General features: G+C 38.4%; 1 protein-coding gene and 1 non-coding gene across 2 annotated transcripts; both read left to right on the top strand.

The window, feature by feature from the left end:
• The first annotated feature begins 5706 nt into the window (after positions 1-5706).
• On the top strand, positions 5707-7057 carry LOC130959865 (arginine decarboxylase-like). Its single transcript, XM_057885328.1, has 2 exons — positions 5707-6862; positions 7053-7057. Exons 1-2 carry the CDS (start codon positions 5707-5709, stop codon positions 7055-7057), a joined length of 1161 nt encoding a protein of 386 aa, XP_057741311.1.
• A 6733-nt stretch (positions 7058-13790) lies between these two features.
• Positions 13791-13898, top strand: LOC130959894 (small nucleolar RNA R71). The gene has a single exon (XR_009078885.1). It is a non-coding gene; the product is annotated as a small nucleolar RNA R71 (small nucleolar RNA).
• The last annotated feature ends 1172 nt before the right edge of the window (positions 13899-15070 follow it).

The raw sequence follows: 15070 nt of genomic DNA on the forward strand, positions 1-15070 counted from the left end.
AGAAAAAGTATGGAAAATAAAAACAAGAATTATAAGGCTATAGTATTCAAGTTTGACAAGAGTAAGACAGTTTACATAGAAATAGTTCTAATAGATGATAAGATTAGTTGATTCATTTACTAAATTTTTTCAATTAATGCTAAATTCAATTTATAAATAGAGTTTAATTTTGATGCACTAATAGTATAAAGTATTTTACACTGTCGAGCAATCACATCCATTCTTTTGGATGACCATTTACGTGGTCAATGTGAAAGGTATTTATTTTTATTGATGTGTCATTACGGATGCACGTAGAACTATTTACACTGTCAATGCATCAAAATTAAATTCTTATAAATATTTGTAGTTCATATTTTAAGTTAATTTTATAAGTACACCATTTCACAAGTCAAAGACAATTCTTTTTAATAGTTTTGTAAATGCTAATAGCTTTTACATTTAATTTATTTTGCAATACGATAAAAGTCATTGTTCAATCAAGAATTATTTGACAAAAATATTTGAGAATGAATTGGTAGAAAGGAAGGTTTATGTCTTCTCAAATTTTGAGATTCAGAAATCAAGCGGAATATATATTCTAATTATACACACGTGCAAAATATCTTTTAAGATGGAGTTACGTATAGTACATACGGTTGATGATCGTAAAATTCTGGATAATCATTTTAATTTGCTTGCCCATGCTGATATATTGAAACAAACAAATGAACGATTCTACTTATTTGGTATGTAATTAATTTATATTAACCCACACAAAATTATTTTTCTTTTGATTTTAAGTTTTGCCAAAAGATTGTATAATAGCATCATTTTATCGAAAACAAAAATTTTAACAGTTTATTTATGAAAATATTTGAAATCGTATTGTGACTTTTTCTTAAAGGTATATCCTTTTATTAATATACTATTGTTAGTTTTATCGTTTAACATAAAATAAATCAGTAAATTCTCTTTATTTTATACACGTATGAAGTTATAATTTCTTATATTATTCACTCATTTGTCCTTAATTTGGTACTTTTAATTTAATTTTTTTTGTTCAATTAGATGTTATTTGATTCTTGACAAGAATAAAAAAACTTATATTATGGTCAAAAATAGAGGGAAGTGAGCAGTACATTGTGATTGATCTTCATGATTTGCAGTATGTAAAATTTTAATATGAATATTTCTTTTGGTAATAATTATGTGTTGTGGTGCAATTTTTTTTCTTTATGTATTACTTCTTACTCTCTGAATTCCTGCTTTCATTCAAAAATGAGAAAAAAAAATAAGATGTGCACTATAAGATCAATTTATACAATCCAATTACTTGATTATCTATGTCATCACCAAGCAACCGAATACATAATTTATTCTTTAATTTATAAAATTTAACAAAGACATTGGTAAATATATTGGTTTCGCATTTATTTATATATTTTATTGATTCATGTTATATTTGTAACTATATTATATCTATTTTTATCAATATATTTTTTAAAAAAATACCGTTAGTGTTAGCACATGGTGTATTAAATAATTAAACGATAGAAACACATAACTATTTTCTTTTTCAGTCAAGATTCAGTAAAATACTGTAATTTAGACTTGCAATATCAATATTAATAGTAAAGTGGAGAAAAAATGTAATATTATATCAAACGAATTTTTTTAAATTGAAATTATAATTGTAATTTATGATTGAAATTATAATTTAAATATTTTAAAGGGGATACTTTCATTTAGAGAACTCATAATTCAAACATAATTTTTAAACATTTAAAGCTACATTTGAGTTGATACATTTAATATTATATATAAAAAAACACGAACAATGTACATTATTTATTTATTTATTTATTAAATTATTATAATTTAAATTAATTTTAATAAAATAATTTAAAATTATAATTTTAATTTTATCACGTGCATGGCACGGGTTATTACACTTGTTTATTTTATTTATATAACTTAATAACATTTTAATTTTTATCTCACTCTCCTATCAATCCACTTATCATATTTTTATCAGTTTCACTTAATAATAATATAATTATAATATCATATCCCTAACTATTAGGCATTCTTGTAATCACTACTTAATATTTTCTTTTATAATTTGAATGGTATATTTAAGAATACAATAAGGACTAATAATAAAAAATGATATAATAATAAAAATACCCATTAAATAATTTTAATTGTAATTAATTTTTATTTTCTTTAATTCGTATATTATCATTGCAGGAATTGGCAAATGTGAAAGTTTGTTTATTAGGTTTTTCATTGTTAGAAGGATCATGAAGGCTGTTTACTCTCTCAGGCAAAAAACAATTCTAGTTCAATCACAAACACAATTGGGATTGACCAAGAAAATTTACAAGAAGTCACTGTTATCATTGCAAATAGTATGTGACGAACTGATTTCTGCCGGTAAAGAATTTTCACAAATAAATTCTCGTTATAAGTATAGTTTCTAAACCAACAAAAATCCTTTCGTACAAAAGTTTTGTTTGTCACTTAAGCAAACCCAATAAAAATAAATAACTGAAGTATTCAAACCTCGGGTCGTCTTCTCAAGAAATTGCAGGGAGGTGTGTTTTATTATTGGTTATGGAAAACAGTGTTTTTGGGTTTTTGAAAGGTTTGAACAAGAGAAATAAATTGCAGGAGTAATAAATCAATAGCTAAGAAAACTCTTGGCAAGGTATGAGAATTGGAAGTCCTATCCTAGTTATCCTTATCAATTGTGATGAGAATTGGCTTTTGCTCCAACTTAGTCAACCTCTAACTACGAAGGTAAGTCAGGTGGATAAATCAATATGAATCCTCAAGTCTTAGTCTTTCCCTTGGAAAGGTGGTGCACGAAATTGTGATACACAATGGCGCCAACAACTTGGTACGCACAATTGTAATCTCAACTCTTTTCACAACTTTGCACAACTAACCAGCAAGTGCACTGGGTCGTCCAAGTAATGAACCTTATGTGAGTAAGGGTCGATCCCACGGAGATTGTCGGCTTGAAGCAAGCTCTGGTCACCTTCTAAATCTCAGTCAGGCGGATTAAAATGGTTATGGAGTTTTGATAATTAAAAGATAAATAAACATAAAATAAAGATAGAGATACTTATGTAATTCATTGGTGGAAATTCAGATAAGTGTATGGAGATGCCTCATTCTTTTTGAATCTCTGCTTTCCTATTGCCTTCATCGAATCCTTCAGACTCCTTTCCAGGGTAAGCTGTTTGTAGGGGGATCACCGTTGTCAATGGCTACCATCCATCCTCTCAGTGAAAATGGTCCAGTTACGGGTTACGTAGGGCTAATCATCTGTCGATTCTCGATCGTGTAGGAATAGGATTTACTATCCTTTTGCGTCTGTCACCACGCCCTACAGTCACGAGTTTGAAGCTCGTCACAGTCATCCCATCTCAAATCCTACTCGAAATACCACAGACAAGGTTTAGACTTTTCGGATCTCAAGAATGCTGCCAATTGATTCTAGCTTATACCACGGAGGTTCCAATCTCAGATTCAGATGCCCCATTGTCAGAGGGGAGTCAATGTGAATCGTTGATTAGAAACCCAAGAGATATACATTAAGCTTGTTTTCATGTAAAACGGAAGTGGTTATCAATCACGCGTTCATGAGTAAGAATGGTGATGAATGTCACATAATCATCACATTCATCATGTTGAACGGAACTGGTTATCAATCACGCGTTCATGAGTGAGAATGGTGATGAGTGTCACATAATCATCACATTCATCATGTTCTTGTGTGCGAATGAATATCTTAAAATAAGAATAAACATGAATTAAATAGAAGAACAATAGTACTTTGCTTTAATACTCGAGGAACAGCAGAGCTCCACACCTTAATCTATGGTGTGTAGAAACTCTACCGTTGAAAATACATAAGTGATAATAAGGTAGGCATGGCCGTGAGGCCAGCCCCAAAATGTGATTGATAAACCACTATTTATGGTTTATCTTGTGCTTAATTGAGTGGATTTTATCGATTTTTCATACACTTATTCATACTAAATGCATGGGTTTACATTCTCCTTCATGATTTTGTGCTATGATTGAAAATATGCTTCTTTGGCCTTATATTTGCTAATATTAATCCTCTCTTATTACCATTAGATGCCTTGATATATGTGTTAAGTGATTTCAGAAATTACAGGGCAGGAATGGCTTAGAGGATGGAAAGGAAGCATGCAAAAGTGGAAGGAATACTCTAGTTGAAGGAACTGCAAAGCTGTCAGCCTGACCCTCTCGCACTAAAACGATCATAACTTGAGCTACAGAGGTCCAAATAATGCGGTTCTAGTTGCGTTGGAAAGCTAACATCCGGGGCTTCGATTTGATATATAATTTGCCATAGTGGCCATACAGATAGATGACACGAACGCGCACTCTACGTGGACGCGTCGCATCTGCGAATCTCATTCCACGCAAACGCATGGATGACGCCTCCACGTCACTTTGCCGCGACCTGTACGGACCAGATTTCACAATTAGTGACTTCTTGGCTGTTTTTGACCCAGTTCTCAGCCCAGAAAATACAGATTAGAGGCTGGGAGTGGAGCAGAATCAGATCATTCAATCATTACTCAATTTTAGGTTTTAGATGTAGTTTTTAGAGAGAGAGGCTCTCTCCTCTCTCTTAGGATTTAGGATTAGGATTCCTCTTAAAGGATTTAGGATTTATTATTTTTCAACTTACAATTTTTCTGAGCTCCAGGTTTAATATTCCTTTATTTGACTTCTCTTATTTTTAATTATATATGTTGCCAATTTGGTTTAATGACATTCATGTTAGGATTTTCTTAATTAATATAATTTAAGGTATTTCAGACTTATGATTGTTTTCTCTAATTTATGTTATTGATGCTTGGGCTCTATCCAAATTATTTTCATTCAAGTAGATTTTATTCCCTTTTGGCTTTGGTTGATTAATTGGTAACTCTTGAGTTGTCAAACTCAGCAGTGGTTGAAATTGGCAGATTCTAATTGATCTAAATCCCTCTAAAGCTAGTCTTCCCACAGGGATTGACTAGGACTTGAGGATCAAACTAATTAGTCCACTTGACTTTTTTTTTAATAATTTTTTTTCTCGAATTCAATTATTTTTACCAATAGTATTTAATCAATAAAAAAGAATGTATAATTTAATATCATTATATATTTTTATATTATTAAAAATATTAATAATCACTAATTAATTATTATAAATTACAAAATATATTAACCCCTTAGCAATGCTGGTTGTGTAATTCGAATCACTCATTTCATTTGCTATACATAAAAGTTACTAATTTGATTGTGTTGTGTGTGTTTCCTTTTCGGTTATTGCCTCCCTTCATTTCTCTCTACATTATCTTTCAGAATTCACACCATTTTGATCTCTCCACAATATTCGGATTCGGTTCTCTTTCTCTTCTCTCCCTTTTTGGTTCATTCGTCCCTTTCCACTTTCAATAAATCATCCATTATTAAACCTAACCCATCACAACCTCTTTCATCAGTTACCTTATATTATTTATCATATATCTATTTACTTCGTTTGTTAACAAGAACAAACCTCTCCATTCTCATTATATCTTCACTTTTACTTTTCCAAGTGGGAGGCCGAGGCAGTGGCGGTGGCCTCGGCGGCTATTATTGTAGCCCCCACATTAAACAAATATTTTTTTTATCATCGCTAAAACAGAGATGCCGGCCTTGGCGTGTTGTGTTGATGCGGCACCTCTACCATGTCCCGCCTTTGCATTCACCGGGGGCCTCTCTTTTCCAGCACCGATCACCTTTCCAGCTGCCGCACCTCCCTTCACAACCGGCGAGATCAATTCCCATTGGTCTCCATCCATGTCGGCGGAGCTCTATAACATCAACGGGTGGGGGGGTGCTCCGTATTTTACGGTGAACTCCTCCGGGAACGTGGCGGTGTGCCCCCACGGCTCCGCAACGCTGGGTCACCAGGAGATTGATCTGCTCAAGATCGTGAAGAAAGCCACCGACTCCATCTCATGTGGCGGTCTCGGCCTACAGCTGCCTCTCATGGTTCGCTTCCCTGATATCCTCAAGCACCGCCTCGAATCCCTTCAATCGGCCTTCGACTACGCGATCCAGTCTGGCGGATACGGCTCTCTCTATCAGGGGGTCTACCCGGTGAAGTGCAATCAGGACCAGTTCATCGTGGAGGACATCGTGAAATTCGGTTCATTGTTCCGGTTCGGTTTGGAGGCTGGGTCGAAGCCAGAGCTGTTGTTGGCTATGAGCTGTTTGTGCAAAGGCAGCGCAGAAGGTCTTCTTGTTTGCAACGGATTCAAAGACGCAGAGTACATTTCCCTTGCGTTGGTTGCAAGGAAGCTTGCCTTGAACACCGTGATTGTTCTGGAGCAAGAGGAAGAGCTTGACATGATCATCGATCTCAGCAAAAAGCTATGCATCAGACCAGTGATTGGCTTCCGGGCCAAGCTGAGGACCAAGCATTCGGGCACTTTGGGTCACTTCGGGAGAGAAGGCAAGTTTGGGTTAACCACCGCTCAGATTGTGAGGGTTGTGAAGAAGCTTCAAATCTTGGGCATGCTTGATTGCCTGCAGTTGTTGCACTTTCACATTGGCTCTATGATCCCATCCACTTCACTCCTTGCCGATGGAGTTTCGGAGGCTGCACAGATATACTGTGAGCTGGTTCGTATGGGAGCTAACATGAGAGTCATAGACATCGGAGGAGGCCTTGGCATTGATTATAATGGCTCCAAATCCAGCGACTCAGACGTGTCTGTTGGGTACGGCCTTGAAAAGTCATCCATGAAGACTTCCAGAAATTTTTCCACCATATCAGAAAAAATTGAGAGCATGCACCTTTGAAAGGTTGCAGGTGCATTGCACAGACCAAATTGCATCCTTCTATATGCAAATACTCCGGATGGACATGTGAATGCTGTTTCTCTTGATTCTAGGGATCTACTGCAATTTGATTATAACTTGAATATCCATCCAGGAAGCAGTAGTATTCATGACCTGCTAGTCTTTCTAGCATCTGGTCTATGAAGGGTAAAGGAAAAAGATCCTTTCTGGTAGCTCTATTGAGCCTTCTATAATCAATACACATACGCCACCCTGTAACTATTCTTGTAGGAACCAGTTCATTTTGTCATTATGAACCACTGTCATGCCACCCTTCTTAGGGACGACTTGGACAGGGCTTACCTAGGGGCTATCAGAAATAGGATAAATAATCCCAGCCTCTAGTAAGTTAGTGACCTCCTTCTGCACCACCTCTTCATGGCTGGATTCAGCCACCTGTGGTTGAACCACTGGCTTAGCGTCATCCTCCATAGGATCTTGTGCATGCATCTGGCTGGGCTAATGCCCTTAAGATCACTGATGGACCACCCAAGAGCTGTCTTGTGTCCTTAACACTTGAATTAGTGCTTCCTCTTCCTGTGGCTCTAAGGTAGAGCTTATGACTACAGGAAAAGTGCCACCTTCTCCCAGAAATACGTATTTCAGGGATGGTGGTAATGGTTTGAGCTCGGGTTTAGGAGGTTTCTCCTCTTTTGAGGGATTTTCAGAGGTTCTATTATTCTCTCTGGTTCCTCCAGATCAGACTGAGTATCTTTAAAGATATCCTCTGATTCGAGACTCTCAGTCATATATATTGACCTCTTTTACCAGAGAGTCAATAATATCAATGCTCATGCAGTCATTTAGGTGTTGGATGCTGCATAGCTTTGACAACATTTAACTTAAACTCGTCCTATTCTCTCAGGGTTACTTCTCCTTTTTGGACGTCAATGAGGGTTCGTCCAGTTGCTAGGAAAGGTCTTCCTAGAATGAGAATTGCACTCTTTTGCTCCTCCATTTCCAGCACCACAAAGTCAGTGGGAAAGGCAAATGGCCCAACCTTGACAATCATGTCTTCAATCACGCCTGATGGGTGTTTAATGGAACCATCAGCAAGTTGGAGACATATCCGGGTTGGTTTAACTTCATCAGTCAATCCAAGCTTTTTGATAGTAGATGCAGGTATTAGGTAGATACTTGCCCCAAGATCACATAGAGCTTGCTTGGTACAAGTACCTTCTAATGTGCATGGTATCATAAAGCTTCCGAGATCTTTAAGCTCTCAGGTAAGCTTTTCAGAATGACTACACTACATTCTTCAGTGAGGTAAACTTTCTCAGTTTCCCTCCAATCCTTCTTATAACTTAAGATCTCTTTCATGAACTTAGCATAAGAGGGTATTGCTCAAGTGCCTCTGCAAAGGAATCTTTATTTCAAGAGTCCTGAGTTTGCAAAGCGGCAAATTGCTTATCCTGTTCCGCTTGGCGGAGTTTCTGAGGATAAGACATTTTGGCTTTGTATTCCTCAACCTTAGTTGCTGTAGGTTTATTGCCTACAGATGTGGGTTGAGAAGCCTTTTTAGAGCGGTTGCTATCAGCACTTGTATGTGTCTGATCTTCCACTGGCATTTGAATGCCAGGGGTGGAAGCTGGAGTGGCATTAGACGCCAACTCCTTACCTGTTTCTGGCGTCTAACGCCAGAACTGTGCTTCCTTTGGGTGTTCAACGCCAATTCCTTGCTTGTTTCTGGCGTTGAACGCCAGGACTGAGCATGGGTTGGGCGTTCAACGCCAGCTTCCCACCCATTTCTGGCGTTTGAGCGTGGTGCGCGAAATTGTGATCACTACAACTTTGCACAACTAACCAGCAAGTGCACTGGGTCGTCCAAGTAATACCTTACGTGAGTAAGGGTCGATCCCACGGAGATTGTTGGTATGAAGCAAGCTATGGTCACCTTGTAAATCTTAGTCAGGCAGACTCAAATGGATATAGTGATATACGAATAAAGCATAAAGATAAAGATAGAGGTACTTATGTAATTCATTGGTAGGAACTTAAGATAAGCGTATGAAGATGCCTTCCCTTCGTCTCTCTGCTTTCCTACTGTCTTCATCCAATCCTTCCTACTCCTTTCCATGGCAAGCTCGTGTAGGGTTTCACCGTTGTCAATGGCTACCTCCCATCCTCTCAGTGAAAGCGATTGCATATGCCCTGTCACGGCATAGCGGAATTCAGCTGTCGGTTCTCGGTCAGGCCGGAATAATATCCATCGATACTTTTGCGTCTGTCACTAACGCCCCGCTGCTAGGAGTTTGAAGCACGTCACAGTCATTCAGTCATTGAATCCTACTCAGAATACCGCAGACAGGTTAGACCTTCCGGATTCTTGAATGCCGCCATCAGTTCTTGCTATACCACGAAGACTCTGATCTCACGGATGGTTGCTCGTTGTCAGGCGAGCACTCGGTTGTCAGGCGATCAACCATGCATCGTGCAATCAGGAATCCAAGAGATATTCACTAGAGCCTTGGTTGCTTGTAGAACAAAAGTGGTTGTCAGTCACCTTGTTCATAAGGAGAATGATGATGCGTCACATATCATCACATTCATCATGTTCTTGGATGCAAATGAATATCTTGGACAAAGAACAAGCGGAGTTGAATAGAAACAATAGTAATTGCATTAATACTCGAGGCCACTTGGTGTGTGCTTGGGCTGAGTATGAAGCATTTTCGTGCAGAGACTCTTCTTGGAGTTAAACGCCAGCTTTTATGCCAGTTTGGGCGTTTAACTCCCATTTTGGTGCCAGTTCCAGCGTTTAACGCTGGGATTTCTTGAGGTGACTTTGAACGCCGGTTTGGGCCATCAAATCTTGAGCAAGTATGGACTATCATATATTGCTGGAAAGCCCAGGATGTCTACTTTCCAACGCCGTTGAGAGCGCGCCAATTGGGCTTCTGTAGCTCCAGAAAATCCACTACGAGTGCAGGGAAGTCAGAATCCAACAGCATCTGCAGTCCTTTTCAGTCTCTGAATCATTTTTGCTCAGATCCCTCAATTTCAGCTAGAAAATACCTGAAATCACAGAAAAACACACAAACTCATAGTAAAGTCCAGAAAAGTGAATTTAACTAAAAACTAATAAAATATACTAAAAACTAAACCAAATATACTAAAAACATACTAAAACAATGCCAAAAGCGTACAAATTATCCGCTCATCACAACACCAAACTTAAATTGTTGCTTGTCCCCAAGCAACTGAAAATCAATAAGATAAAAGAAGAGAATACTATAGACTCCAAATTATCAATGAAACTTAGCTCCAAATTAGATGAGCGGGACTAGTTAGCTTTTTGCCTCTGAACAGTTTTGGCATCTCACTTTACCCTTTGAAATTCAGAATGATTGGCTTCTTTAGGAACTCAGAATCCAGATAGTGTTATTGATTCTCCTAGTTAAGTATGATGATTCTTGAACCACAGTTACTTATTGAGTCTTGGCCGTGCCCAAAGCACCCTGTCTTCCAGTATTACCACCAGATACTACATGCCACAGACACATAATTGGGTGAACCTTTTCAGATTGTGACTCAGCTTTGCTAAAGTCCCTAATTAGAGGTGTCCAGGGTTCTTAAGCACACTCTTTTTGCCTTGGATCACAACTTTATTTCTTTCTTTTTTTTTTCTTTCTCCCCCTTTTTTTTTTTCGTTTTTCTCCTTTTTTTTTTGTATTCACTGCTTTTTCTTGCTTCAAGAATCATTTTTATGATTTCAGATCCTCAGTAACATGTCTCCTTTTTCATCATTCTTTCAAGAGCCAACAATTTTAACATTCATGAACAACAAATTCAAAAGACATATGCACTGTTCAAGCATACATTCAGAGAACAAAGCATTGCCACCACATCAAACTAATTAAGCTAGTTTTAAAGATGAATTCGAAATCCTGTACTTCTTGTTCTTTGTGATAAAAACAGTTTTTATTTAAGAAAGGTGATGGATTCATAGGACATTCATAACTTTAAGGCATAGACACTAAGACACTAATGATCATAAGACACAAACATGGATAAACATAAGCATAAATTTTCGAAAAACAGAAGAATAAAGAACAAGGAGATTAAAGAACGAGTCCACCTTAGTGATGGCGGCTTGTTCTTCCTCTTGAAGGTCTTATGGAGTGCTTGAGCTCCTCAATGTCCCTTCCTTGTCTTTGTTGCTCCTCTCTCATGATTTTTTGATCTTCTCTAATTTCATGGAGGAGGACGGAATGTTCTTGGTGCTCCACCCTTAGTTGTCCCATGTTGGAACTCAATTCTCCTAGGGAGGTGTTCAGTTGCTCCCAGTAGTTTTATGGAGGAAGGTGCATCCCTTGAGGTATCTCTCCATCTCCCAGACTCGGAGGTGAAAGCTTTTGCCTTCCCTTTCCTTCTCTTCTAGAGGTTTCTCCGGCCTTGGATGTCATAAATGGTTATGGAAAACAAAAAAAGCAATGCTTTTACCACACCAAACTTAAAAGGTTTGCTCGTCCTCGAGCAAAAGAAGAAAGAAGAGTAGAAGAAGAAGAATAGAGGAGATGGATGTGAGTGGTGAAGAGGTATTGAGGTGATTGGTGAATGGGTGAAGAAGAAGAGAGGGTGGTGGGGGGTGGTATCCTGTGGGGTCCACAGATCCTTAGGTGTCAAGGAAAAGTCATCCCTGCACCAAATGGCATTCAAAATCACGTTTTGTGCCAAATCTGGCGTTAAACGCCGGGCTGGTGCCCCTTCTGGCGTTTAACGCCAGGTTCTTGCCCTTTCCTGGCGTTTAACGCCAGTCTGGTGCCCCTTTCTGGCGTTAAACCCCAGAATGGTGCTAGACTGGGCGTTAAACGCCCAAACTGCTAGCCTCACTGGCGTTTAAACGCCAGTGAGTTCTTCCTCCAGGGTGCTGTTTTTCCCTGTTTTTCATTCTGTTTTTGCTTTTTCAATTGATCTTGTGGCTTCTCATGATCATCAACCTACAAAAACATAAAACAAGGAATGGATAAAATAATCATTGGGTTGCCCCAACAAGCGCTTCTTTAATGTCAGTAGCTTGACAGAGGGCTCTCATGGAGCCTCACAAATGCTCAGAGCAATGTTGGAACCTCCCAACACCAAACTTAGAGTTTGAATGTGGGGGTTCAACACCAAACTTAGAGTTTGGTTGTGGCCTCCCAACACCAAACTTAGAGTTTGACTGTGGGGGCTCTGCTTGACTCTGATTTGAGAGAAGCTCTTCATGCTTCCTCTCCATGGTGACCGAGGGATATCCTTGAGCTTTAAACACCAAGGATTCTTCATTCCTTGAATGATCAACTCTCCTCTATCAACATCAATCACAACCTTTGCTGTGGCTAGGAAGGGTCTGCCAAGGATGATGGTTTCATCCATGCACTTCCCAGTCTCTAGGACTATGAGTCAGCAGGGATGTAATGGTTTTTCAATCTTCACCAAAACATCCTCTACAAGTCCATGAGCTTGTTTTCTTGAGTTGTCTGCCATCTCTAATGAGATTCTTGCAGCTTGCACCTCAAAGATCCCTAGCTTCTCCATTACAGAGAGAGGCATGAGGTTTACACTTGACCCTAAGTCACACAGGGCCTTCTTGAAGGTCATGGTGCCTATGGTACAAGGTATGGAAAACTTCCCAGATCTTGTCTCTTTGAGGTAATTTCTGCCTAGACAATCATCCAGTTCTTTGGTGAACAAAAGGAGGTTCATCTTCCCCAGTCTCATTTCCAAATACTTGTCATTTAGCTTCATGATTGCTCCAAGGTATTTAGCAACTGCTCTTCAGTGACATATCATCCTCTTCAGAGGAAGAATACTCATCAGCTCATGAAAGGCAGAAGTAAGTCCAATGGAATCTCTATGGTCTCATTTTGAGCCTCAGTTCCCATGGTTCCTCATTGGGAACTCAATGGAGGTCAGTGCACGCCCACTGAGGTCTTCCTCAGTGGCGTTCACTTCCTCTCCTTCCTCTCCAAATTCGGCCATGTTGATGGCCTTGCACTCTCCTTTTGGATTTTCTTCTGTATTGCTTGGAGAGTACTAGGAGGAGTTCCAGTAATTTTTTGCTCAGCTGTCCCCTTGTGCCTCCCTCAATGGAGGTCAGTGCACGCCCACTGAGGTCTTCCTCAGTGGCGTTCACTTCCTCTCCTTCCTCTCCAAATTCGGCCATGTTGATGGCCTTGCACTCTCCTTTTGGATTTTCTTCTGTATTGCTTGGGAGTACTAGGAGGAGTTCAGTAATTTTCTTGCTCAGCTGTCCCACTTGTGCCTCCAAATTCCTAATGGAGGACCTTGTTTCAGTCATGAACTTTGAGTGGTTTTGATTAGATCAGAGACCATAGTTGCTAAGTCAGAGGGGTTCTGCTTAGAATTCTCTGTCTGTTGCTGAAAAGATGAGAAAAGGCTTGCCATTGCTAAACCTGTTTCTTCACCATTATTGTTGTTAAACCTTGTTGAGGTTTCTCTTGATTCTTCCATGAGAAATTGGATGATTTCTCCATGAAGAATTATAGGTGTTTCCATTAGGTAATTCACCTCTTCCACTGAAGGGTTCTCAGGATCATAGGCTTCTTTCTCAGATGAAGCATCCTTAGTACTGCTTGGTGCATTTTGCATTCCAGACAGACTTTGAGAGATCAAATTGACTTGTTGAGTCAATATCTTGTTCTGAGCCAGAATGACATTCAGAGCATCAATCTCAAGAACTCCTTCTTCTGATTAGTCCCATTGTTCACAGGATTCCTTTCAGAAGTGTACATGAATTAGTTATTTGCAACCATTTCAATTAGCTCTTGAGCCTCTGTAGGCATCTTCTTCAGATGAAGAGATCCTCCAGCAGAGCTATCCAAAGACATCTTGGAGAGTTCAGAGAGACCATCATAGAAAATACCTATGATGCTCCATTCAGAAAGCATGTCTGAGGGACACTTTCTGATCAATTGTTTGTATCTTTCCCAAGCTTCATAGAGGGATTCTCCATCCTTCTGTCTGAAGGTTTGGACTTCCACTCTAAGCTTACTCAATTTTGAGGTGGAAAGAACTTTGCCAAGAAGGCATTGACTAGCTTTCCCATGAGTCCAGGCTTTCTTTAGGTTGTGAGTCCAACCATGTCCTAGCTCTGTCTCTTACAGCAAAAGGGAATAGCATAAGTCTGTAGACCTCAGGGTCTACCCCATTAGTCTTGACAGTATCACAGATTTGCAAGAATTCAGCTAAAAACTGATGAGGATCTTCCAATGGAAGTCCATGAAACTTGCAATTCTGTTGCATTAGAGAAACTAATTGAGGTTTAAGCTCAAAGTGGTTTTCTCCAATGGCAAGGATAGAGATGCTTCTCCCATAAAAGTCGGGAGTAGGTGCAGTAAAGTCACCCAGCACCTTCCTTGCATTGTTTGCATTGTTGTTGTTTTCGGCTGCCATGTGTTCTTCTTCTTTGAAGATTTCTGTTAGGTCCTCTATAGAGAATTGTGCCTTAGCTTCTCTTAGCTTTCGCTTCAAGGTCCTTTCAGGTTCAGGGTCAGCTTCAACAAGAATGCCTTTGTCTTTGTTCCTGCTCATATGAAAGAGAAGAGAACAAGAAAATGTGGAATCCTCTATGTCACAGTAGAGATTCCTTGAGGTGTCAGAGGAAGAAGAGAAATAGAAGACAGAAGTAGAAAATTCGAACTTATCAAAGAAGATGGAGTTCGAATTTTGCATTAAGGGATAGTGTTAGTCCATAAACAGAAGGATGGGAAGAAGAATTTTCGAAATTAAGTAAAAGATTTTGAAAACATTTTGAAAAACACTAATTGATTTTCGAAAATAAGAGTGGGAAAGAAATCAAGTGATTTTTGAAAAAGATTTTGAAATTAGAAGTCAAAAAGATTTGATTGAAAACTATTTTGAAGAAGATGAGGTTAAGAAGATATGATTGGTTTTAAAAAATGTGATTGAGAAGATATGATTTGAAAACAATTTTGAAAAGATTTGATTTTAACAATTAATAACTTGGCTATCAAGAAAGATATGATTCAAACATTAAACCTTTCTCAACAGAAAAGGCAACATACTTGAAATGTTGAATCAAATCATTAATTGATAGCAAGTATCTTTAAAAAAGAAAGAAATTGATTTTGAAAACATTTGATTGAAAAGATATGATTTGAAAAAGATTTGATTTTTGAAAACTTGAAAAAATTTGATTTGA

Source organism: Arachis stenosperma, unplaced genomic scaffold, assembly GCF_014773155.1.
Source record: "Arachis stenosperma cultivar V10309 unplaced genomic scaffold, arast.V10309.gnm1.PFL2 arast.V10309.gnm1.Scaffold_100025, whole genome shotgun sequence".
In the NCBI taxonomy this organism is placed as follows: Eukaryota; Viridiplantae; Streptophyta; class Magnoliopsida; order Fabales; family Fabaceae; genus Arachis; species Arachis stenosperma.